General features: G+C 44.9%; 1 protein-coding gene and 1 long non-coding RNA gene across 3 annotated transcripts in view; one reads left to right on the plus strand and one right to left on the minus strand.

The window, feature by feature from the left end:
• The window catches only part of LOC130355351 (uncharacterized), a 79,123-nt gene that overhangs the window by 26,111 nt on the left and 25,058 nt on the right, over window positions 1–27,954 (minus strand). The gene's annotated exons all lie outside the window — the stretch shown is intronic.
• Window positions 33–27,942, plus strand: LOC130355350 (type-1 angiotensin II receptor-like). The gene is made up of 2 exons (XM_056555393.1): window positions 33–223; window positions 26,151–27,942. The coding sequence occupies exon 2, from the start codon at window positions 26,181–26,183 to the stop codon at window positions 27,183–27,185; it is 1,005 nt and encodes a 334-aa protein (XP_056411368.1). The 5' UTR covers window positions 33–223; window positions 26,151–26,180; the 3' UTR covers window positions 27,186–27,942.

Consider the following 27,954-nt stretch of genomic DNA (forward strand, 5'->3'; position numbering starts at 1 on the left):
TGGCCAGGAGAATTCTATATTGTTAATAAAAGACAGAAGAAGAAAATGAAGCCGGTGTAGCTCCTATATGGAAAAATGCTAGAGCTTGATCATAAACATCTTCTATTTATTTTCTACTTGGCATACAATGTTATGCCGTCATATGTCCGGATACGATGTCTCAAGATTGCATCTAATAACGTGAAACAACCAAGATCTCCATACCCATAACAGTGGTTCAGAGGTAGGTTTTTACCTTAGATTTGCTTGGAGTTGACAAGGCTTAATTGTGTAATTGACATGTTTATGTGCAGTTCTATTCCATGAAAGTGTATGTGCCGCCATGACAATAGGTGCAATTTTCTCTGGACACATGTAGTTAATTTAAACATAATTAGTAATAAACAGGAATTAATGTCAATATAGAAATATTACCTAGAAAAATTATTCTGGAATATCTTATATTTACACATATATGTATTTATACCTCCATGTATGCAGAAATGTATACTTAACAGAGGTATATTTTATATTCAGAGGGATAAATAGATAGAGAGGAAAATAGATAGATAGATAAATAGATAGATACATAAATAAATAAATAGATAGATAGATAAATGTTGTTACCCCAGTATGTGATATGCAGTCTTCAGGCACCTGCATAGTTCACTTATGTTAGTCCATGATCCACAAGTCTTCTCAACTTGTGGTCTTAGCTTTTAAAGGCTGTTGATCTGTTTTATAGCTAAGTTATAACAGCACAACTTAAACATGTCTTCCAGTTTATTTAAGGTACATAGTTTGTTTAAGATTACATAGGTTCATATATTCCAGATACTTACATTTTTGGAAATGTTGGTGGACCCAATATGAAAATAAAAAAACACATACTCTCCAAACCCGCTTTCTCTGGGCTCCCCTGTGACGTCTTCAGGCTCCTCGATCATCGCTCTTCTTCCAACTTTTGAGACCAGACTCTTCTTTGTTAGTGACACTGACTAAGGTGGGACACTGCTGCAGCAATGATTTGCTGAGCTAGCTGTCACTGCTTAGGCAACTCCATCTCAGAAGTAGGAAGAACGTGTATTTTAGGAATATTTCTAAAAATGTACTTATCCAGAATACCCCTTTAACTAAGAGTGGTACTAATCTGAGGGCACAGCATGCATAAAAGGGCTTTGTTGTACCTAAACCATAATTTAAATGGGTATTCCAGAGAACGAAAATTGTTTTCAAATTAACTGGCGACAGAAAGTTAAGCAGATTTGCAAATTACTTTTATTTTATGTCAAACCTTCCAATACTTATCAGCTGCTGTATGCCCTTAAGGAAGTTATGTATTATTTTCAGTCTGACCACAGTACTCTCTACTACCATCTCTGACTGTGTCAGAAACTTGTCCTGAGAAGGGTTTGCTTTGGGGATTTGCTCATGCTTGTTTCTGACACGGACATATGTGGAAGCAGAGAGCACAGTTAATGGAAATAATACATGGTTTCTTCCTTCAGGGCATACAGCAGCTGAGAAGTACTGGAAGGCTCATTTATGTACAAATCTGTATAACTTTCTGTCTCCAGCTGGTTTGAAAATGTTTTTTCTCCAGAGTACCTTTTAATTGATTAATCATAAGAAAAAAACACATAAATGCAGTATGTGCCTGTAGACTTCTATAAGTGCCATATTCAAAATCTGTAGAATACAAAATACAGCCATATATATGAGACCTTTGTCGACAAAGTGTTACCTGAGCAGCACCGTTCTATAGATACTACACAGTTCTCCTAGGGTACAGATAAAACCTATACCGGTTTTGACAACATGGGAGTATTTCCTGTAAGTGGAGTATTAATTATACAATAAATGTTCATGACATTATTGCTCGTTGTCATAGCCAGCATAGGCTATGTGGACTAGAAGAAAACATCTGTGGATCTGAGAAATGACATAGTTCATTTATATAAAAATGCAATTATCATATCACATACAAAGAATATTTAAGTACCCCATGGAAAAAAAGTCTTTCTCCTTGAGGATGGGTAACCAGATGCTCTTATTTCCTTTCTTGGAAATTAAATATGGTTAGGCAACAGACCGGAATTGGGACATTTCTGTGCTGTGCTCCACATAGAACATGTCTCCCCCCCCCCCTTACTTTCCTTAAAAGTAACCAAGCACTAGATTTTAACATATAGAACGCTTGGCAATGCATTATGCAGGGGCGGACATATGCCTGTGCAGCCGATTCAGCTGCACAGGGGCCCAGCATGTAAGGGGGCCTGCCGCCATTTGAAAGGGTGGTGGTCCCCCTCACACGACACACACGTGTGCAGTGGCGCTGAACCACCGATGCTCACTGATCTAAAGCGGCCACGGCGCATAATAGTGCAACGGGACAACCCTGGTCTGACGAGGGATGTCGCACAAGTGACGTCCCTCCTCAGACCCACACAGGCAGGGTAAGTGTGTCTATGTGTGTCTGTGTGTGTGTTGGGGGGGCTATGTTACCTAATGTGGGGAAACTGATACCTAATGTGGGGAATCCATGCTACCTAATGTGGGGAATCCATGCTACCTAATGTGGGGAAACTGCTACCTAATGTGGGGAATCTATGCTATCTAATGTGGGGAATCTATGCTACCTAATGTGTGGAATCTATGCTACCTAATGTGTGGAAACTGCTACCTAATGTGGGGAAACTGCCACCTAATGTTGGGAAACTGCCACCTAATGTTGGGAAACTATGCTACCTAATGTGAGGAAACTATGCTACCTAATGTGGGGAAACTGCTGCCTACCTAATGTGGGGAAACTGCTGCCTACCTAATGTGGGGAAATGATGCTACCTAATGTGGGGAAACTGTTACCTAATGTGGGGAATCTATGCTACCTAACGTGGGGAAACTGCTTCCTTATGTGGAGAAACTGCTGCCTAATGTGGGGAAACTATGCTACCTAATGTGGGGAAACTATGCTACATAATGTGAGGAAATTATGCTACCTAATGTGGGAAAACTATGCTACCTAATGTGGGGAAACTATGCTACCTAATGTGGGAAAACTATGCTACCTAATGTGGGGGGCCTGAATGAGCTGCGGCATATGGGGGGCCTTAATAAATAAATAAAAACTGATATTGGGGGGTCCCCCTGAGCAACTGATATGGGTGGGGCCCCCCTTGAGCAAGTTACATATGGGGGTCCACCTGAGTAAAAGACAGGGTATGTTCCTGAACAATATTGACTTATGGGGGGGGGGGGGCTGGCACATTCTTTGCACGGGGGCCCTCTGCTGTCTGTGTCCACCCCTGACATTATTTATGGTAAAATCTTTATCCTCACCATTCCCAGGGGATGTTTTTGCCCCAAGGGATGGTGAGTATATGATGTTAAAAGTCTCCCTGGCCCTGGGTGGGGAGATATACTTACCAGGTCCGTGGCTCCAGCCATATTGATGCCCCCTTGGCTTGATTGACAGCTGGCTTCACCCCTCTGCGCCCTAAGCAGACGGAGCAGAGCAGTGACACAGGCCATTAATAAATGTATTGTTATCTAGCAATAGATAAAACCCCTGTTACCAAATCAGAACAGAGGTTCCTACATAAGAAGATATCACACCTTACACCAGGTGCATTTTCTTCTCTTCTCTTGTATGGATAGAAGAGACAGAGGTGCTTTCATACATGTGTTTACCTGTCACTGAGATCTGTTTTTTCCTAATCTTTTGCACCTGTCAGAAAGCTATGCTACTTATAATGAGCAGTTTTAAGGGTTTACCAGATGTTCTCTTTAGTATTTCCTTCGGGAAGCTGAAAGGGAGTGTCACGATGCCGGCTGGCAGGTAGTGGATCCTCTGTGCCAGAGAGGGATTGGCGTGGACCGTGCTAGTGGACCGGTTCTAAGCCACTACTGGTTTTCACCAGAGCCCGCCGCAAAGCGGGATGGTCTTGCTGCGGCGGTAGTGACCAGGTCGTATCCACTAGCAACGGCTCACCTCTCTGGCTGCTGAAGATAGGCGCGGTACAAGGGAGTAGGCAAAAGCAAGGTCGGACGTAGCAGAAGGTCGGGGCAGGCAGCAAGGATCGTAGTCAGGGGCAACGGCAGAAGGTCTGGAAACACAGGCAAGGAACACACAAGGAACGCTTTCACTGGCACTAAGGCAACAAGATCCGGCAAGGGAGTGCAGGGGAAGTGAGGTGATATAGGGAAGTGCACAGGTGAACACACTAATAGGAACCACTGCGCCAATCAGCGGCGCAGTGGCCCTTTAAATCGCAGAGACCCGGCGCGCGCGCGCCCTAGGGAGCGGGGCCGCGCGCGCCGGGACAGAACAGACGGAGAGCGAGTCAGGTAGGGGAGCCGGGGTGCGCATCGCGAGCGGGCGCTACCCGCATCGCGAATCGCATCCCGGCTGGCAGCGGAATCGCAGCGCCCCGGGTCAGAGGACGTGACCGGAGCGCTGCCGCGGGGAGAGTGAAGCGAGCGCTCCGGGGAGGAGCGGGGACCCGGAGCGCTCGGCGTAACAGTACCCCCCCCCTTGGGTCTCCCCCTCTTCTTAGAGCCTGAGAACCTGAGGAGCAGACTTTTGTCTAGGATGTTGTCCTCAGGTTCCCAGGATCTCTCTTCAGGACCACAACCCTCCCAGTCCACTAAAAAAAATTTTTTCCCTCTGACCTTTTTGGCAGCTAAAATTTCTTTGACCGAGAAGATGTCCGAGGAGCCGGAAACAGGAGTGGGAGGAACAGATTTGGGAGAAAAACGGTTGAGGATGAGTGGTTTGAGAAGAGAGACGTGAAAGGCATTAGGGATACGAAGAGAGGGAGGAAGAAGAAGTTTATAAGAGACAGGATTAATTTGACACAAAATTTTGAAAGGACCAAGATAGCGTGGTCCCAACTTGTAGCTAGGGACACGGAAGCGGACATATTTAGCGGAGAGCCATACCTTGTCTCCAGGGGAAAAAACGGGGGGGGCTCTTCTTTTCTTATCCGCGAACTTCTTCATGCGTGATGAAGCCTGTAAGAGAGATTTTTGGGTCTCTCTCCATATGATGGAAAGGTCACGAGAAATTTCATCCACAGCGGGCAGACCAGAGGGCAAGGGAGTAGGGAGGGGGGGGAGAGGGTGACGGCCGTACACCACGAAAAATGGGGATTTGGAGGAAGACTCAGAGACCCTGAAGTTATACGAGAATTCGGCCCATGGGAGGAGATCTGCCCAGTCATCCTGGCGGGAGGAAACAAAATGTCGCAAATAATCACCCAAGATCTGATTAATCCTTTCTACTTGTCCATTGGACTGGGGATGATATGCAGAAGAAAAATTTAATTTAATCTTGAGTTGTTTACAGAGAGCCCTCCAGAATTTAGACACGAATTGGACGCCTCTATCCGAGACAATCTGCGTAGGCAACCCGTGAAGACGAAAAATGTGTACAAAAAATTGTTTAGCCAACTGAGGCGCAGAAGGAAGACCAGGAAGAGGGATGAAATGTGCCATTTTGGAGAATCGATCAACGACCACCCAAATAACAGTGTTGCCACGGGAAGGGGGTAAATCAGTAATAAAATCCATACCAATCAGAGACCAAGGCTGTTCGGGGACAGGCAGAGGATGAAGAAAACCAGCGGGCTTCTGGCGAGGAGTCTTATCCCGGGCACAGATAGTGCAGGCTCGCACAAAGTCCACAACATCCGTCTCCAGAGTCGGCCACCAATAGAAGCGGGAGATGAGTTGCACAGATTTCTTGATACCCGCATGACCTGCGAGATGGGAGGAGTGACCCCATTTGAGGATTCCGAGGCGTTGGCGAGGAGAAACAAAGGTCTTTCCTGGAGGAGTCTGCCTGATGGAGGCAGGAGAAGTGGAGATCAGGCAGTCAGGTGGAATGATGTGTTGCGGAGAGAGTTCAACTTCTGAGGCATCCGAGGAACGAGAGAGAGCATCGGCCCTAATGTTCTTATCGGCAGGACGAAAGTGAATCTCAAAATTAAATCGGGCAAAGAACAGAGACCACCGGGCCTGGCGAGGATTCAGCCGTTGGGCAGACTGGAGGTAGGAGAGGTTCTTGTGGTCGGTGTAGATAATAACAGGAGAACTTGATCCCTCCAGCAGATGCCTCCATTCCTCAAGTGCTAATTTAATGGCTAGAAGCTCTCGATCCCCGATGGAGTAGTTCCTCTCCGCTGGAGAGAAGGTCCTAGAGAAAAAACCACAAGTGACAGCATGCCCGGAAGAATTTTTTTGTAGAAGAACAGCTCCAGCTCCCACTGAGGAGGCATCAACCTCCAATAGGAAGGGTTTGGAAGGGTCAGGTCTGGAGAGGACGGGAGCCGAAGAAAAGGCAGACTTGAGTCGTTTAAAGGCGTCTTCTGCTTGAGGAGGCCAGGACTTGGGATCAGCATTTTTTTTGGTTAAAGTCACGATAGGAGCCACAATGGTAGAAAAATGTGGAATAAATTGCCTGTAATAATTGGCGAACCCCAAAAAGCGTTGGATAGCACGGAGTCCGGAGGGGCGTGGCCAATCTAAGACGGCAGAGAGTTTGTCTGGATCCATCTGTAGTCCCTGGCCAGAGACCAAATATCCTAGAAAAGGAAGAGATTGGCATTCAAACAGACATTTCTCAATTTTGGCATAGAGTTGGTTGTCACGAAGTCTCTGAAGAACCATACGGACATGCTGGCGGTGTTCTTCTAGATTGGCAGAAAAAATTAGGATATCGTCCAGATATACAACAACACAGGAGTATAACAGATCACGAAAAATTTCATTGACAAAGTCTTGGAAGACGGCAGGGGCGTTGCACAGTCCAAAGGGCATGACCAGATACTCAAAGTGTCCATCTCTGGTGTTAAATGCCGTTTTCCACTCGTCCCCCTCTCTGATGCGGATGAGGTTATAGGCGCCTCTTAAGTCCAATTTAGTGAAGATGTGGGCACCTTGGAGGCGATCAAAGAGTTCAGAGATGAGGGGTAAGGGGTAGCGGTTCTTAACCGTGATTTTATTAAGACCGCGGTAGTCAATGCAAGGACGTAGGGAGCCATCTTTTTTGGACACAAAGAAAAATCCGGCTCCGGCAGGAGAGGAGGATTTACGGATAAAGCCCTTTTTTAGATTCTCCTGGACGTATTCGGACATGGCAAGAGTCTCTGGGGCAGAGAGAGGATAAATTCTGCCCCGGGGTGGAGTAGTGCCCGGGAGGAGGTCGATAGGGCAATCATAAGGCCTGTGAGGAGGTAGAGTCTCAGCTTGTTTTTTGCAGAAAACATCCGCGAAGTCCATATAGGCCTTAGGGAGACCGGTTACTGGAGGAACCACAGAGTTACGGCAAGGGTTACTAGGAACCAGTTTTAGACAGTTCTTGGAACAAGAGGACCCCCAACTCTTGATCTCCCCAGTGGACCAATCCAGGGTAGGGGAATGAAGTTGAAGCCAGCGAAGTCCAAGGAGAATTTCCGAGGTGCAATTGGGGAGGACCAAAAGTTCAATCCTCTCATGATGAGATCCGATGCTCATAAGAAGGGGCTCCGTGCGGAAACGTATGGTACAGTCCAATCTTTCATTATTTACACAATTGATGTAGAGGGGTCTGGCGAGACTGGTCACCGGGATGTTGAACCTGTTGACGAGAGAGGCCAAAATAAAATTTCCTGCAGATCCAGAGTCCAAGAAGGCCACTGTAGAGAAGGAGAAGGCAGAGGCAGACATCCGCACAGGCACAGTAAGACGTGGAGAAGCAGAGTAGACATCAAGGACTGTCTCGCCTTTGTGCGGAGTCAGCGTACGTCTTTCCAGGCGGGGAGGACGGATAGGACAATCTCTCAGGAAGTGTTCGGTACTAGCACAGTACAGGCAGAGGTTCTCCATACGGCGTCGTGTCCTCTCTTGAGGTGTCAGGCGAGACCGGTCGACCTGCATAGCCTCCACGGCGGAAGGCACAGGAACAGATTGCAGGGGACCAGAGGAGAGAGGAGCCGAGGAGAAGAAACGCCTCGTGCGAACAGAGTCCATATCTTGGCGGAGTTCCTGACGCCTTTCGGAAAAACGCATGTCAATGCGAGTGGCTAGGTGAATAAGTTCATGTAGATTAGCAGGAATTTCTCGTGCGGCCAGAACATCTTTAATGTTGCTGGATAGGCCTTTTTTGAAGGTCGCGCAGAGGGCCTCATTATTCCAGGACAATTCTGAAGCAAGAGTACGGAATTGTACGGCATACTCGCCAACGGAAGAATTACCCTGGACCAGGTTCAACAGGGCAGTCTCAGCAGAAGAGGCTCGGGCAGGTTCCTCAAAGACACTTCGGATTTCCGAGAAGAAGGAGTGTACAGAGGCAGTGACGGGGTCATTGCGGTCCCAGAGCGGTGTGGCCCATGACAGGGCTTTTCCGGACAGAAGGCTGACTACGAAAGCCACCTTAGACCTTTCAGTGGGAAACAGGTCCGACATCATCTCCAGATGCAGGGAACATTGGGAAAGAAAGCCACGGCAAAACTTAGAGTCCCCATCAAATTTATCCGGCAAGGATAAGCGTATCCCAGGAGCGGCCACTCGCTGCGGAGGAGGTGCAGGAGCTGGCGGAGGAGATGACTGCTGAAGCTGTGGTAGTAACTGTTGTAGCATAATGGTCAGTTGAGACAGCTGTTGGCCTTGTTGCGCTATCTGTTGTGACTGCTGGACGACCACCGTGGTGAGGTCAGCGACAACTGGCAGAGGAACTTCAGCGGGATCCATGGCCGGATCTACTGTCACGATGCCGGCTGGCAGGTAGTGGATCCTCTGTGCCAGAGAGGGATTGGCGTGGACCGTGCTAGTGGACCGGTTCTAAGCCACTACTGGTTTTCACCAGAGCCCGCCGCAAAGCGGGATGGTCTTGCTGCGGCGGTAGTGACCAGGTCGTATCCACTAGCAACGGCTCACCTCTCTGGCTGCTGAAGATAGGCGCGGTACAAGGGAGTAGGCAAAAGCAAGGTCGGACGTAGCAGAAGGTCGGGGCAGGCAGCAAGGATCGTAGTCAGGGGCAACGGCAGAAGGTCTGGAAACACAGGCAAGGAACACACAAGGAACGCTTTCACTGGCACTAAGGCAACAAGATCCGGCAAGGGAGTGCAGGGGAAGTGAGGTGATATAGGGAAGTGCACAGGTGAACACACTAATAGGAACCACTGCGCCAATCAGCGGCGCAGTGGCCCTTTAAATCGCAGAGACCCGGCGCGCGCGCGCCCTAGGGAGCGGGGCCGCGCGCGCCGGGACAGAACAGACGGAGAGCGAGTCAGGTAGGGGAGCCGGGGTGCGCATCGCGAGCGGGCGCTACCCGCATCGCGAATCGCATCCCGGCTGGCAGCGGAATCGCAGCGCCCCGGGTCAGAGGACGTGACCGGAGCGCTGCCGCGGGGAGAGTGAAGCGAGCGCTCCGGGGAGGAGCGGGGACCCGGAGCGCTCGGCGTAACAGGGAGTTTCCGAGATGGATGCCCGAGCTTCTAACCTTATCTGCAGCCTCAGCATAATGCGTGTCTTGGACTGGAAGTACGTCGCTCAGCAGTCCCGAGTAAAAAGGTTAGGAACTTCCAGAGAGTGCATCAGTTTGGTGCCACTGCTGGCATTTAAATTCTGGCACTGCGGACCTCTCAGCAGTGCAAGATACGTAAACACAGCAGCCTCGCTATGGGACTCTTAATGCCTGTTATTTATAGGGTTTCCTAGAGTATGCTTAGGACTGGTAACTCAAGAGCTAAGAGAGTTTCCTCCAGGCAATTTTTTTCTCCACAATTAGAGGAATCTGGTGATCAAAGCTCTCATACAGCCATTCACAGAGAAAGGAGCACTATAAGAAGTGCAGTACCAAAATCAGGAGAAGACTGGCGTTTAGTGATAGACCTAACTTACCTGAACAAATATTTTATATGTATTATGAAGAGGAAGTTCAAAATGGAATCCATCCGATCGGCAATACTCAACATCCAACAAGGAAACTGGATGACCAAGATCGACCTCCAAGATGCGTATCTGTATGGACCAATATTACATGCTCATATCTGAGGATAGCTGTACTTCTCCGTCACTGGATAATACGAATTAAGTTTACCTGCTTAACATTCGGAATCACCTCTGAACCCTGAGTGTTTACGAAAATATTGGTAACACTAATAGCAACACAAGCAAAACATAACAACAGTAGGTAATTGACTGAATTCGGACTGATGCCCGGCCTGGATCAGTCCGAATTCAGAGGTGACATCAGTTGGCACTAGGAGGGAGACCCCTAGTGGCCAGCTTTTCAAAGGCAAAAAAAAAACAAATATCGAGAGAATTGACTGATGAAATATATTAGGAATATGTTTTTAAATAATGTAAGGAATAATATATCAAAAATAAAGTTTGATAACAGTGCCCATTTAAAGGTTCATCTGACCGCCATTAAGGCCAGACTGTCTGGCCTGTTCTCAAAGAATATGTTGATTTCCAGATTTTTTAGAGCTGTTACCAAGATGGATACTTCTTTCTGAGTCCTGCGCTGTCATGGGATCTGTCAAACATTTAGAAACATCTCTGTGAACCTCCGTGTAAGCAAAGGAGTAATCTACCTTGAAAATGTTATCCTTAAAAACTCTCTTCTCAGTGGCGATCACATCAGTCAGAAGGGGGTTCTTCAGGCCTTTCCTGTAAGGATCTGAGATTCCTCCTCAATGCTGGGGGTCTGACGATGATGCCTGGAGTCTCGTCAATTTCCCACCTTAATCAGATGATTGCTCTACCAGTGTTACAAGTTTCTTGAGAAAAAATCTTCACTTTACCTGGAAAGGTCTGCTGAATTCAGAATTTCTGAAGCTCTTTTTCTGCAACGTTTAGGCCTGGGGTCAGAGCTAATAAAGCCTCTCTAGTCAGAAGGATTACAGCTCTATCAAGGGCTCTTACACAGCAGAAGGGTTAAATTCACTGTTATCTGTCAGGGCTCATTCAACTAGAGAGACAGCTACGCATTGGGGTGAGAGGAGTCTTGTTTCTCTTGAAGCAGCCACTTGGGCCTCACCATCTTTGTTAAAGGGGTACTTCGGCCCTAAGACATCTTATCCCCTATCCAAAGGATAGGGGATAAGATGTCTGATCGCGGGGGTCCTGCTTCTGGGGACCCCCGCAATCTCATGCAGCACCCACCTGTCTCAGCTGCACGAAGCGATGATTGCTCCGTGTCTGAAGACTCACGGCCCCGGGGCTGGAGTATTGTGACATCACGACTCCGCCCCCTTGTGACATCAAGCCCCGCTCCCTCAATGCAAGTCTATGGGAGGGGACATGACGGCACGATACTCCAGCCCCAGGGTCATCAGTCTTCAGACACAGCGCGATCATCACTTTGTGCAGCTGAGACAGGTGGGTTTTACTTAACCTTAAAGGGGTACTCCGCCCCTGGCATCTTATCCTCTATCCAAAGGATAGGGGATAAGATGTTAGATCGCCGTGGTCCCGCTGCTGGGGACCCCGGGGATCGCCGCTGCGGCACCCCGCTATCTTTACTGCACAGAGCGCGTTCGCTCTGTGCGTAATGACGGGCAATACAGGGGCCGGAGCAGCGTGACGTCATGGCCCCGCCCCTCATGACATCACGGCCCGTCCCCTTAATGCAAGTCTATGGCAGGGGGCGTGACGACCGCCACGCCCCCTTCCCATAGACTTGTATTGACGGGGGCTGGCCGTGATGTCACGAGGGGGTGAGCCGTGACGTAACAATGCTCCGGCCCCAGTATTGCCCGTCATTACGTGCAGAGCGATCTCGCTCTGCGCAGTAATGATAGCGGGGTGCTGCAGCAGCGATCCCCGGGGACCCAAGCAGCGGGACCCTGGCGATCTGACATCTTATCCCCTATCCTTTGGATAGGGGATAAGATGTCTAGGGGCGGAGTACCCCTTTAAGGACTCAGTGTTTTTCCGTTTTTGCATTTTCATTTTTTCCTCATCACCTTCTAAAAATCATAACGCTTTCAATTTTGCACCTAAAAATCCATATGATGGCTTATTTTTTGCATCACCAATTCTACTTCGCAGTGACATTAGTAATTTTACCAAAAAATTCACGGCGAAACGGAAAAAAAAATAATTGTGCGACAAAATTGAAGAATAAATGTAATTTAGTAACTTTTGGGGGCTTCCGTTTCTACGCAGTGCATTTTTTGGTCAAAATTACACATTGGCCCTTATTTACTAAGAAAATCGGGTTGTAATTCTATCTTGCTTTCTTACCCGACTGCTTTTTTCCCCTGGTATTTATTATTATGTCGCATCCTGTTTGTCGCACGTGGGTTTTGTTGGTTTTGGTTTCCAACTCCTCTGAGCTGTCGGGAAAAAATCCACAACAATACAACAAATTCGGGTTGGAAACCTTAATAAATACGTGGGAAAGCTCAGAAATGTCGGGTAACGCCCCTTTTTCGGGTTTGGGAGAATCCACATCGGGTCCGTCGGGAAAAAATGTCGCATCGTGTCGCAGACTGGCGCACGATGTCTGCGACATGGCGCAGACAAAGATGCGACAAAAAAACCTGACAAAAGAGGTCGGGTTTAGAATAGTAAATGAGGGCCATTATCTTTATTCTATATGGGTTTGATTTTGTCGCACTTCTGAAAAAAATCATAACTACATGCAGGAAAATGTATACGTTTAAAATTGTCATCTTCTGACCCCTGTAACTTTTTTATTTTTCCGCGTACGGGCCAGTATGAGGGCTCATTTTTTGCGCCGTGTTCTGAAGTCTTTATTGGTACCATTTTTGTGTTGATCGGACTTTTTGATCGCTTTTTATTCACTTTTTTAGGATATAAAAAGTGACCAAAAATACGCTATTTCGGACTTAGCATTTTTTTTTGCGTGTACGCCATTGACCGTGCGGTTTAATTAATGATATAATTTTATAGTTCGGACATTTACGCACGCGGCGATACCACATATGTTAATTTTTATTAACACAGTTTTTTTTTTATGGGAAAAGGGGGGTGATTCAAACTTTAATTACGGAAGGGGTTAAATGGCCTTTGTTAACTTTTTTTTTTCACTTTTTTTTTGCAGTGCTATAGCTCCCATAGGGAGCCTGACTGAGCTGCTGGGAAGCGTTTACTTTCGTTTTCAGATACGGCGGTCAACTTTGATCGCCGCTTCTGAAGGGTTAACAGCGTGCGGCACAACGATCGGTGCCGCTCGCTGTTAGCCCAGGATCCCGGCTATCGTTAGCAGCCGGGACGGGGCTCAGGGCGTACAGGTACGCCCTGAGTCCTTAAGTGGTTAAGACAAGTCGTCCTCAATGTAGGTCCCCTAAGGTAGAGGGACGGAATGGCCATAGGGCCGGATGCAGTACTGAGCATTAATACAAATGTCCAAGTCCAGGCTGATGGTTAACGAAGAAAAATATATATAGAGTCTCTGTGCATTGAGGTAATGTCCATACATGCTCTAAAACTATACACTAACAGGATTGTTTGGGTTTGATTCACAAACAGGATAACCTAGATCCATATTCACAAACAGCATGAATAATCTAGGATGAACATATGTCTTATACCTTGGAGTATCTACATTTTATCTTATTTTATGACACTATGCATCTACTGGCTATGCATGACATTTAATTGTATACTAGCTGTAACATCCTCAACTATAGCTGAAAATGTTATTGACATTAGACATTTGATTTCTATCTGACCTTTGACATTTGACTGACAGACTTTTGACTATAAGTATGTATAATGACGGTGATGCTTCTACATACTATAATTAATCTCACTGTTATATTTCTTTTCCATAAATTTGATACAATACCACAATACAATACCATTATTTTCTCACGTTATACACTGGTTGCAGATTGGGTTGCCTGAGGCTTTCTGCCCAATGCCTTAGCTACTAGGGTCTATCGGTACTACATACTTACCCCTAGAACTCTTAAGACCTAGATAACAATTTTAAGCATACTGTTACCTTTCTGGATAAGTGTATTATTTGGTTAGCTACAGGAATACCTTCTGGCCAGGAAGAGCATCCTACACGTAAAGACAAGAGAACATATTAGTGCATGACATTAGTGCATAACAGTGGTACGGATGATTTTGAACATGTTACAATCCCTAAGACTTATTTTGGTATTTGTTTGTGAGATATATTTTCTGGGTTATGTGTATTAGATTTTATGAATGTACACTAATGAAGTTTATGTACTGTCCTATGTATACATTGAGTTTATGAATGGAGTCAGTCTTGATACCTGATTGGTATGTTACCTTGTTAGGTGCTAGTGAAGGGTGACATTTATTGTTATTCCCAGAGGAGCTGGGAGGGCACCTCTAAGTAAGCACTATAACACCTGAAATAGGCACTTGTGTACAGGAATTTGATAATTCTGTACAATAACATGACTTACATTGTTGACATTTTATGTAACCGGACCTTTTATTTATCAGAACATAAGGGTTACATGACAGCAGCACAACACTTAAACATTCAGGCAACATTCACCTGCTGTTTGGGTGCAACATTTTGTTCATAAATATAAGGAAATTTACACAAACGGTCATGCAAGGCTCAACAGTCCACCTGCATTATGGAGTCCTTAAAAAAACATGGCTGTTGCCGGAGCCGGGTGCAAACTTACTAGGATCTCCTCAGGCAAGGAGTCTCTCAGCCAGGGGCGGGGCACAAGCTTAGGAAGGCGGTTACATTGCTAAACAGGTGAACTTCTTGGCATAGTCCTGCCAGGCACTTCCTCTTGAACAGGTTACAAAACTGAAGAAATCTGCAACACAATAAAGGTACTGGTGTACCACACAGTTAATGGCAAGCAAAAAAAATAATGACTTAGAAAGGAAATTTTCTTGATTCCCAACCTCGCCTATCAGCGTGCTTCCTACTCTGCGACATGTAGCGAGGAGCACGAGGTTGGGATTCTCTCATGGGATTTATGACAGTGTCCCAAGAGACATTGGTGAGCCGCGACTGTGCCACACATAGGTTCACGCTCAACACAACATTAATAACAGCAGTTGAGGCCACTGGTACTATAGTTGGTGCCAGTTGGTCTGGCCTCACCTCCTTGGATGGAGTAGGCCGCGGCACTTCCGTCGGTGCCTATTGGTTAGGCCACACCTCCGGGCGTGGAGTAGGCCGCCTAGGCACATCTATTGGTGCCTGTTGCTTAGGCCTCACCTCCTCAGAGGGAGTAGGCCTGGGCACATCTTCTGTTAGCGATGCTGTAGAATGGGACCTTGGCATATACTTAGGATCCATGATGGGCACTCGGTACATTTCCTTTTCACAGGCTGTGTTAGGCAGCCTCATCGGCCTAATTCCGTGGGTATCTGCGTTCCAGTCATCCGAAGGGAAGTACGTGAAGGGTATCTGTGTTGGATCTTTAGGTCTTGTCACTTCTACAGCCCAATCACCCCGCAGACTCTTGACTGGGGTGTATTCTACAATCTCCCCTCGCTCCAGGGACTGGTAGCTTTTGTGCAAGTAGTCCCGCTGAATGGCCCTTCTGTTGACCAATATGGTCCCTCCGTGTTGGCAGTCCAGGAGGGTCCCAAAACCTCTGGCCTTGTCGAACTTGACCACTGTGGCGCGTCAGCGCTCCAAGGGTGCCTCACCCATCGTGGGTGGTCCAGCATATGGATATACAGAGCTTCTAAATTTTTAGTGTCCCTCTCTGCCTGGACTTCGTACGGGAGGCGTTTCAGGCCATATCTCTCCCTATGCTGGGCCTTTAATTTTTCGATAACATTGGAGATTTTGGCCTCACTGCAGGCCCTTTCTGCTTCAGCTGTGGGGACCGGTGGATGAGTCTTCACCGGCAGGGGAAGGACATGGTCCCACATATACTGTATCAATGCAGGCTCATCGCAGAACACCCATTTCGGAAGAGGGGATGATCGTGGGCATGCGCTGGCTGGAGTCACTTGGGACAAGGGGACCTCTCTCTCTGGGCTGGATGAAGAAGAAAAGGCGGCTTCAGCCAGAGTACCCACATCTGGGTCTTCAGTCGGAATCTCGGCCCAGGATCCCCATGTGTGGTGGTGAGGGGACAATATCACCGGTAATGCCATTCTTGATGTCCCGGGTGATGCCCCTTTTGGGGTAGCCAGCCACTTTTTGTCCTCTGGGTACATCACATGACCCAGGAAGGTTGTTGAACCTATGTACATGCACAACGGAAGATCACATGACCTGAGAAGGTCCTATACATTTATTATACCTATACATTAAATAATAGACATGTAAATACAATTATATGAGGTGACCAAGGGGCAAGCCCTGCAAGAGAGCCCTGTGGAGATGGAGGAGCTAACTGAGGGGACTTAAGACAAGGGACAGGACAAGGTCCTGTACCGGGACACCTTTAAGAAGAATTTTTTCCCAGCTGTAAAGAAAACTACAAATCCCAGCAATTCTTGAAGGTCTGCAGTTTCCATGGCATGCTTGTAGCTTCCCCACACAGGGAAGAGAAAAATAGTAAGCACATAAGTAATGACAGTGGAGTGCATTGCACATCGGAAGTGCCCTCACTTCCGGCGCATTGCTCTGGCACGAGCGCCGTCATGAATATAAATACCAGGGCCGACGGCACACGTGTGCCACGCCGCACCAGTTGGGAGCCCAATACCCCTGGACAATGCGCAATATATAAGTACTACCAAGCCCTGACCTTATATGCATATGCCCTACTATGGTATCACCTGCTCATCTTGATTATATCTATTTATAACCTGCTCTATCACCTGCTCATATTGACTATATATATCTATAATGCATAGACCACCACTATAAACCATTATACAGATACACCTTAATAAAATGGGAATGGTTGGTGATATTAACTTCCTGTTTGTGGCACATTAGTACATATGTGAGAGGGGAAACTTTTCAAGATGGGTGGTGACCATGGCGGCCATTTTGAAGTCGGCCATTTTGAATCCAACTTTTGTTTTTTCAATAGGAAGAGGGTCATGTGACACATCAAACTTATTGGGAATTTCACAAGAAAAACAATGATGTGCTTGGTTTTAACATAACTTTATTCTTTCATGAGTTATTTACAAGTTTTTGGCCACTGTGTTCAATGTGCTGCCCATTGTGTTGGATTGTCAATGCAAGCCTCTTCTCCCACTCTTCACACACTGATAGCAACACTGCAGGAGAAATGCTAGCACAGGCTTCCAGTATCTGTAGTTTCAGGTGCTGCACATTTCTTATCTTCACAGCATAGACAATTGCCTTCAGATGACCCCAAAGATAAAAGTCTAAGGGGGTCAGATCGGGAGACCTTGGGGGCCATTCAACTGGCCCACGAAGACCAATCCACTTTCCAGGAAACTGCTCATCTAGGAATGCTCGTACCTGACACCCATAATGGGGTGGTGCACCATCTTGCTGGAAAAACTCAAGGAACGTGCCAGCTTCAGTGCATAAAGAGGGAAACACATCATCATGTAGCAATTTCGCATATCCAGTGGCCTTGAGGTTTCCATTGATGAAGAATGGCCCCACTATCTTTGTACCCCATATACCACACCATACCATAAATTTTTGTGTTCCAACAGTCTTGGAGGGATCTATCCAATGTGGATTAGTGTCAGACAAATAGCAGTGGTTTTGTTTGTTAACTTCACAATTCACATAAAAGTTTGCCTCATCACTGAACAAAATCTACTGCATAAACTGAGGGTCCTGTTCCAATTTTTGTTTTGCCGATTCTGCAAATTCAATGCACCGATCTGGGTCATCCTCGATGAGATGCTGCAGTAGCTGGAGTTTGTAAGGGTGCCACTTGTGAGTAGCTAATATCCGCCGAAGGGATGTTCGACTAATGCCACTCTCCAGTGACATGCACCGAGTGCTACGCTGTGGGCTCTTGCTGAATGAAGCTAGGACAGCCACTGATGTTTCTTCATTAGTGACAGACTTCATGCGTCCACATTTTGGTAAATCCAACACTGAACCAGTTTCACGAAACTTAGCAAGCAGTTTGCTAACTGTAGCATGGGAGATGGGTGGTCTCGTAGGGTGTCTTGCATTGAAATCTGCTGCAATGACCCGGTTACTTCATTCACCAGACATCAAGACAATTTCTATCCGCTCCTCACATGTTAACCTCAACAACATGTCAATGGCTGTAAACAAAGAGAAATTTGTAAATAACTCATGAAAGAATAAAGTTACATTAAAACCAAGCACATCATTGTTTTTCTTGTGAAATTCCCAATAAGTTTGATGTGTCACATGACCCTCTTCCTATTGTTAAAACAAAAGTTGGATTCAAAATGGCCGACTTCAAAATGGCCGCCATGGTCACCACCGATCTTGAAAAGTTTCCCCCCTCACATATACTAATGTTCCACAAACAGGAAGTTAATATCTATCACCAACCATTCCCATTTTATTAAGATGTATTCATATAAATGGCCCACCCTGTATATGTTTATAACCAGTTTTAAACCTACTCATATTGACTATACATGTTTATAATGAATAGACCACCACTTCGGCCATGCTATCTATGGGCTCCTCACCCTATACTGGATGGCACTGAGGTAGGCACTTGGTATTTTTTTTTTCAAATGCCCCCCCTCAATACCTCCCTAGTGCACGACTCACTATATAATATGTGTACTCATATATAGGGTATCATCCTCTACGAGATCCCTGGTAGGACCCCACTTGAGCACTACCTATTTAGAGGTAAATATCAGTTCATCTGACTATACTCCTACAACTATGCGAATACACATATACACAACTTAGTTATGTGTCCTAATTTTATCAATAGGTCCAAATCTAAGCTCTTTGTCTGCAGCGGACTATCATTCAAATCAGAAGTCATATCAAGAGGTAGGTGCCTACCTACAAACAATAAAACATATACCCTCTCCACTCAACTCTACCCCACATTACATCTATTCTATATATCTGCTTACAGGATCATTGAATGCAGCAACACCACAACCTGTTTAATAGTGGGATGCAACTATTTGTCCGGACTACTTCAAATACGGACATATACCTCGGGTCTCTTTACCACAATTTCTCTGATATTTACCAACACCTCCATGTTTTATGAACATGATATTTTTTGTCTGTGAGAAAAATGACACGTTTATAATAGTGTCACCTGGCACTAGTTCCTGATGAGTTGTGCCGCCTGTTTATGCGATACAATGAAACGCGTTGGATTTTGCTTGATCTCTCAGTGTATGCTTTGTTCGATGATGATCTTCCACTTTAAGGTGAGTTGCTGTGTAGTGATATTCTTTTTCACTTTAAATGTACTTTGATGCGATGCTTGTATTACAGTCCTCTTGCTGGTGATCTTGCACCTTAAAGTGCAACTCACCTTAAAGTGGCAGATCATCATCGAACAAAGCATACACTAAGAGAAATACAAGTGAAGTGTATGTACTCTTGAAAGTGTAACAAACATTGCAACAAGTGAGTTGTTGGCTGAATTATCTCTAGATATCTACTATACGGATATCCTATTATTTTTAATGCAACCATTATATTGTACATTCAAATTGTTGTAATAGGTACAATACCTCAACATTACCGCTATTCCCTCCTGGGAGGGATCCATCCTATTGACCAGAAATTACTACAATATTGCAATACTAATCCTTGTGATTTGAATACCATATCCTCAGTAAGTACCACTGCATTTTTCCATCTATACCCATACTTGTGCGCCGATATGCAGGTTTTTTACAATTAGATTTGTAAATTACTTCTATTAAAAAATCTTAATCCTTCCAATAGTTATTAGCTTCTGAAGTTTTCTGTCTAACTTCTCAATGATGATGTCATGTCCTGGGAGCTGAGCATGATGGGAGAATATCCCCATAGGAGCTGGACAGCTCCCGGGACGTGAGTCATCAGAAAGCAGTTAGACAGAAAACAGCAACTCAACTTCAGAAGCTAGTAACTATTAGAAGGATTAAGATTTTTTTAATAGAAGTAATTTACAAATCTGTTTAACTTTCCGGAGCCAGTTGATATATATAAAAAAGTTTTGGCCTGGAATACCCCTTTAATAGTGCTTCACTTGCCGATTGCACCGTGATGCTGATGTACACTCTTTGCCTCTTGAAGACCTTAGGCTTCTTCTTCAGGCCTAGAGTGCATGTTGGCATTCTGATGCAAGTCACGCCACAATGTCATCATGTCACTACACCCTAAAGATACACATGTAGTTGTCAGCGGCAGTCACTCAGGGATCCAGGGCAGATGTGCTGTCCCACTTTGACACCAGGTGGCACCACCTGAGGTGAGTCATTCAACTTGCCTCATGCCGGAAACGTTTCTTTATGTTTAAAACTAATTAAAATTGTACAACAGCTACAAGATCTGCACCAGCGCTGACTGACAATGAAGTACATGTATTTCACTTATGTAACTGAACACAAGTAACAAAACATAAGTCTTCACAAATCTGCTCAAATCTAACTTGGTGAAAAAAAATACAAATTTCTACTAAAAAAGCGACATATGATATGTGCTGCCTCTGTAGCTGCACTTTGGCACTATTAGCAATGGAGCCCACCATTATCTTTAAGTGCGCCTATATATTGATTTTACCCAATAGGTCAAACAGGCTTTTTAATTAAAATAAGCTTACTTAATATGGATTTAAACACTAATTTCAATGTCAGTAGTATTCATTTGTATGCAGTATGACAACTGATGTTACAGAATTTATCCCAAGATTATAACTACCTGTCAACAGGACAGGTGATAAGTATCTGATTGTTATTCACAGAGTGAATAGTGCAGAAACACACACATTCAGCTGCTGCTCCATTCACTCACTAAGGCTGGGTTCACTTATATCCGACGTCCATCATAGTTTCCCTCCAGCGTGCACCAGAGGGAAACTGATGCTAGAACTGATCCCATTCATTTGAATGGCACAGTTCACAATCATTCAGCATCTCAATTTTGACACTGGATGGTTAAACACAGAAACAATGGACACCGGATGCCATACAACTGATAACAACTTGTCATCAGTTGTGGCATCAGTTGCATTGAGATCTACGCCGAGTTCACCTATGCCGGATGTCGAACATATGTGAACCCAGCCTTAGTGACTTAAAAATAGCCAAGTGCTAGATAGGTTAAAGATTGGGATAGACTTCCAATTCAGGTGCATGTATAAGAAGAAGCTACTAGGGGACCACTCTCCATCAATATCCCTCCACTACAATTACTGCCTGCCAAATGGTAAACACTTTCCGAATAAACTTCTATACACTCTCCTGTACGGAAAGGTTTCTCCTCCGTGATGGGACGGGACAGATGGCATAAAACAGTTTTTGGCTTAGATCACTACTATCTCCTGAACGGCTGCACTTTTTTGGGGGCTGCAATTTTTCCCTTATTAGCAGCGTTAGAGACAAAGACACCCGCACTATCTATCTGTGTATTCAGGTTAGTGTGGCTGACACTGCTGTCAGAATTCTATTAAGAATTTTGCTAAAAAACAGTAAGTTATGGCATATTGCTAGGATAGACATTAACATTTTGAACTGTGGGGACCAAACACGTGGATGCCCATTGATGAATAGAAAGAAGAGACCTTTGCTTGACAAATCATGTGCTGAGCTGCAAAGGGGCTTAATCTGTTAAGGATCCAGGGTGTACAGGTATGCCTTGACACCCTGGTACTTAAGGACCCAGGGCGTACCTGTACACCCGTGAGAATTTCGGTCCCCACTGCACGCCGGGCGGGGACCGGCTGACTGCTGATATCAATCAGCTGGCATCCCGCGCAAATGTCCAGGGGGGTCATCAAATTGCGAATTCACACCACTGATTTGCACCGATTCTGGGTCATACGGGTCTATGGTGACCTGGAAAATAAGGGGGATCGGGTTGTCCAAGACACCCACGATCCCCCTGAAGGGATAAGAGTGAGGTTGCACCCCTCCTATCCTTGCTATTGGTCGTCAAGAAGCGACAACCAATAGCAGATCGGGGGCGGGGGTTAACTTTCGGTTTCCCTGTTCTGCCCACGCACAATAGGTGGGGCAGAACGGGGAAATCGAGGAGGACCAGCGCCGAAGGTCCACTTACCGATCGGTGGTGGCAGCGATCGGCGGCGGTGATCGGCGTTGATGTGCGGCTGGCTCCCTGGATCCTACGGAAGCCGGTTAGTTGCCTAGCAACATCTGGAGGGTTACAGTTTGAGACCACTATACAGTGGTCTCTAAATTGTAGCCCTCCAGATTTTGCAAAAATACAACTCCCAGCATGCCCAGACAGCTGTTTGCTGTGTGGGCATGCTGGGATTTGCAGTTTTGCAACAGCTGGAGAGCTACAGTTCGGCGATCACTGTGCAGTGGTTTCTAAACTGTGGCAATCTAGATCTTGCAAAACTACAACTCCTAGCATACCCACACAACAGTTTGCTGTCTGAGCATGCTGGGATTTGTAGTTTTGCAACATCTGGAGAGCCACAGTTTGGAGATCACTGTGCAGTGGTCGCTAAACTGTAGCCCTCCAGATGTTGCAAAACTGCAAATCCCAGCAAGCCCAAACAGCAAACAGCTGTCTTGGCATGCTGGGAGTTGTAGTTGCGTACCTCCAGCTGTTGCATAACTACATCTCCCAGTATGCCCTCCGGCGATCAGTACATGCTGGGAGTAGTAGTTTTGCAACAACTGGAGGCACACTGGTTGGAAAATACTGAGTTAGGTAACAGAACTTTACTGAAGGTTTTCCAACCAGTGTGCCTCCAGCTAGTACAACTCCCAGCATGCACGGTCTGTCAGTACATGCTGGGAGTTGTAGTTTTGAAACAGCTGGAGGTTTGCCCTGCCCCATGTGAATGTACTGGGTACAGTCACACGGGCAGGTTTACAGTAAGTTTCCTGCTTGAAGTTTGAGCTGCGGCAAATTTTGCGCAAACTCCTAGCGGGAAACTCATTGTAAACCTCCGCCAGTGTGAATGTACCCTAAAAACACTACACTAACACATAATAAAGGGTAAAACACTACATATACACCCCCTTACACTGTCCTCCCCAATAAAAATGAAAAACGTATTGTACGGCAGTGTTTCCAAAACGGAGCCTCCAGCTGTTGCAAAACAACAACACCCAGCATTTCCAGACAGCCACTGACTGTCCAGGCATGCTGGGAGTTTAGCAACCGCTGGAGGCACCCTGTTTGGGAATCACTGGCGTAGAATACCCCTCTGTCCACCCCTATGAAATCACTAATTTAGTCCTCAAATGCGCATGGCGCTCTCTCACTTCAGAGCCCTGTTGTATTTCAAGGAAAAAGTTTAGGGTCACATATGGGGTATTTCTGTACTCGGGAGAAATTTCACTACAAATTTTGTGGGGCTTTTTCTCCTTTTAGCCCAAATGAAAAGGAAAAGTTGGGGGCTACACCAGCCTGTTAGTGTAAAAAAATAAAAAATGTTACACTAACATGCTGGTGTTTCCCCATACTTTTTATTTTCACAATCGGTAAAAGGAAAAAAATTTGTAACGCAATTTCTCCAGAATACGAAAATACCCCATATGTGTGGGTAAAATGCTCTGCGGGTGCACAACAAGGCTCAGGAGTGAGAGCGCACTATGTTCATTTGAGGCCTAAATTGATGATTTGCACATGGGTGGCTGATTTTACAGTGGTTCTGACATAAAAGAAAAAAAATAAATACCCACATGTGACCCCATTTTGGAAACTACACCCCTCACGGAATGTAACAAGGGGTATAGTAAGCCTTAACACCCCTAAGGTGTTTGAAGAATTTTCATTGAAGTTGGATGGGAAAATAAGAAAAAAAAAATGTTTTCACTAAAATGCTGGTGATACCCTAAATTTTTTATTTTCACAAGGGAAAATAGGAAAAAAGCCCCCCAAAATTTGTAACCCCATTTCTTCTGAGTAAGAAAATACCCCATATGTGGATGTAAAGTGCTCTGCGGGCAAACTAGAATGCTCAGAAGAGAAGGAGTGCAATTTGTCCGGAATTGAAGGCCACGTGTGTTTACAAAGCCCCCATAGTGCCAGAACAATGGACACCCCCACATGGGACCCCATTTTGGAAACTAAACCCCTCATGTAATTTAATAAGGGGTGCAGTGAGCATTTACACCCCACAGATTTTTGGAACAGTGGTACAGGAAAATTAAAAATGTAATTTTTCATTTGCACAGTCCACTGTTCCAAAGATCTGTCAAATGCCAGTGGGGTGTAAATACTCACTGCACCCCTTATTACAGTAAATTCTGTGAGGGGTGTAGCTTCCAAAATGGGGTCACATGTGGGGGGGTCCACTGTTCTGGCACCACGGGGGACTTTGTAAACGCACATGGTCCCCCGACTTCTATTCCAAACAAATTCTCTTTCCAAAAGCTCAATGGCGCTCCTCCTCTTCTGAGCATTGTAGTTTGCCAGCAGAGCACTTGACGTCCACACATTGGGTATTTCCATTCTCAGAAGAAATGGGTTTACTAATTTTGGGGGTCATTTTCTCCTATTTCCCCTTGTAAAAATGTTAAATTTTTTTTTTCTTCATTTACACATCCAACTTTAACAAAAAGTCGTCAAACACCTGTGAGGTGTTAAGGCTCATTGTACCCCTTGTTACGTTCCTTGAGGGGTGTAGTTTCCAAAATAGTATGCCATGTGGTTTTTTATTTTTGCTGTTCTGGCACCATGGGAACTTCCTAAATGCGACATGCCCCCTAAAAACCATTTCAGCTAAATTTTCTTTTCAAAAGCCTATTGTGACTCCTTCTCTTCTGAACATTGTTGTGCGCCAGCAGAGCACTTGACGTCCACACATGAGGTATTTCCATACTCAGAAGTGATGGGGTTACATATTTTGGGGGGAATTTTCTCCTATTATCCATTGTAAAAATTTAAAATTTGGGGGAAAACTAGCATTTTAGTGAAAAAATATAATAATTTACACATCCAACTTTAACGAAAAGTCGTCAAACACCTGTTGGGTGTTAAGGCTCACTGGACCCTTTGTTACGTTCCTTGAGAGGTGTAGTTTCCAAAATAGTATGCCATGTGTTTTTTTTTTTTGCTGTTCTGGCACCATAGGGGCTTCTTAAACGTGACATGCCCTCCAAAAACTATTTCAGAAAAACTCACTCTCCAAAATCCCACTGTCGCTCCTTCCCTTCTGAGCCCTCTAGTGCGCCTACAGAGCACTTGACATACACATATGAGGTATTTTCTTACTTGAGAGAAATTGGGTTACACATTTTAGGAAGATTTCTCTCCTTTTACCCCTTGAATAAATTTTAAAACAGGGTTTACAAGAACATGCCTGTGTAAAAAATGAAGATTTAGAATTTTCTCCTTCAATTTGCTGCTATTCCTGTGAAACACCTAAAGGGTTAACAAATCTTTTGAATGTCATTTTGAATACTTTGAGGGGTGCAGTTTTTATAATGGGGTCATTTATGGGGTATTTCTAATAAGAAGGCCCTTCAAATCCACTTCAAACCTGAACTGGTCCCTGAAAAATTTAGATTTTGAAAAGTTTTTGAAAAATTGGAAAATTGCTGCTATACTTTGAAGCCCTCTGATGTGTTCCAAAAGTAAAAACATGTCAACTTTATGATGCAAACATAAAGTAGACATATTGTATATGTGAATCAATGTATAATTTATTTGGAATATCCATTTTCCTTATAAGCAGTGAGCTTCAAAGTAAAAAAATGCTAAATTTTCAATTTTATTCATCAAATTTTGGAATTTTTCACCAAGAAATGATGCAAGTATCGACAGAATTTTACCATTAACATAAAGTAGAATATGTCACGAAAAACAATCTCAGAATCAGAATGAAAAGTAAAAGCATCCCAGAGTTATTAATGCTTAAAGTGACAGTGGTCAGATGTGCAAAAAATGGCCGGGTCCTACAGTGAAAATTGGCTGGGTCCTTAATGGGTTAAATACCTTTTTTGCACTGGACCTTTTGTTGTCTATATCTACTCCTGCCCTACTATGTACCAATCAATAGGATTCATATAGCTAAAGGTAATAAACCACTTATATGAGGTATTTGTTGATCTATGGTGTGACATATATATGGTTCACATATAGAATGTGTCAGAAGCCCGATCTTTGCCTTGTCTTTACATAAAAATAAATTCTCAATATATATTTGTTTCAGGTCTTGGGACACAATATCTTCTCTCCCATCATGGATTTGTTATCTTCAAATACATCAACTGGATCACTTCAAGTTATATTCCAGACTCCTAGTGCTGCCGGCCAGACAAACTGTTCCCACCTAAAGAATGATGCTTCCTATCATTTTGTTCTTATTCCAATATTGTACATGTGTATCTCTATAATAGGGATAGTTGGGAACATGATCATTGTAGTGGGCCTGACTTGCCTCCACAAAAAGTCAGTGGCCAATATTTACATTGTGAACCTAGCTATCGCTGACTTGCTCTTTGTTGCCACATTACCACTATGGGCAGTGGATCTTTTGGGAAGATACAAATGGATCTTTGGTTCTATGATGTGCAAATTCTGTGCGGCAATGTCATCAGTCAACATGTACGCCAGCATTTTCCTGCTTACTGGCCTTAGTATAGATCGCTACTTTGGTATTGTGCGTCCAATGAAGTCCCTCAAAAAACGAACTCTTACCAAGGCAAAAATTTCTACCCTTCTTATTTGGGGTTCAGCTTTTGTGATAAGTACCCCTTCAATATACTTTCGACAGACATACTATTCATACCATTCACACCACATTGTCTGTGGCATGAGGTACCCACCAAACAGCTTGTTTTGGCCAGTATTTGTGGGGTCTTTGAAGTGTGTGGTTGGGTTTCTGATACCTTTTATTATACAAGGAATCTGTTATTATATGATTTTTAAAAACATTCTGAAGTCTGCAAAGAGTAAACTGAGGAAAACCAAAAGTGATAAGATTCTAACAGTTGTGGTGTCCATGGTGCTTGCCTTCCTTATAAGCTGGTTGCCACTGCACATTGTGAATATCTTAAAATTGTTAGCTCGATTTGGCATCATTACCAATTGTGGGGTCGCTCACAATCTAAGTATATTAATACCATTCACTACATGCGTTGCCTTTTCCAATAGCTGTGTTAATCCTATCCTTTACTATTTTGCAAGCAACAGATTTCGAAGCCAATTTATTAAAAGCATTAAAGGGTCATTAAATAGAGCTTAATGGTTATAAAGGATGCTTATGTCTTCAGAAGGCTTGAACTGAGGGAATGGTATCAATGGTATTCAGCCTCCAATTGAACAATAGTGCTCTTAGCTCCAGCTTATGGGGCAAACCATGGCTCCATGTTTCAATTTTTCACCAGCAGGTGACAGCGCAAAAATGTTGGCATGTAGGATGGGTTCCAATAAACATGTTTCTAGAAGACTTTTGGTAACAAGAGTTATATGTGCAGGACAACTTAGCCCCCCACGATCTCCAGCACGGCGCCCCTGCAGGGAAGGAGCTGTGTCGGCCACTGCAGGAAGCGGACCTCCCTCCATGTATCTCTATGGGAGAGGTGGACATACAGCGTTCCTGTTTCTCTGCCTCTCTCAGAGATACATGCAGGGGGGTATGTTGTCCCCTGCTTTATGCGGGGGATGACAGTCTCCTTGCACGGAGTGAAAATCTCTCTATGCAATAGAGCGGGGCACTGTGTAGGAGATCGCGGAGAGGCCCAGTGGTCAGACCCCCATGATCAGACATTTATACCCTATCCTTCAGATAGGGGATAAGGTGTCCTGCACCACTTAACTACTTTATTTATTTATTTTAAAGCATCACTGCAGTTTTTGGAACCAAAACCAGAAGTGGATTATAAGTAGAAGTCCTTCCTTTATATATTTCTTATTTCTCTTGATTCCATGGCCAAAAAATGACATTTTTAAATGGGCACTGTCAGATCTAAAAACCTGTTATATGTTGTTACTGATGAAAATTAAAGGCCTTT

This window comes from Hyla sarda, chromosome 2 (genome assembly GCF_029499605.1).
Source record: "Hyla sarda isolate aHylSar1 chromosome 2, aHylSar1.hap1, whole genome shotgun sequence".
In the NCBI taxonomy this organism is placed as follows: domain Eukaryota; kingdom Metazoa; phylum Chordata; class Amphibia; order Anura; family Hylidae; genus Hyla; species Hyla sarda.

What these genes read in the sequence shown, in the direction of transcription:
- LOC130355350 (XM_056555393.1), top strand. Translation starts at nt 26,181, where the DNA reads ATGGATTTGTTATCTTCAAATACATCAACTGGATCACTTCAAGTTATA.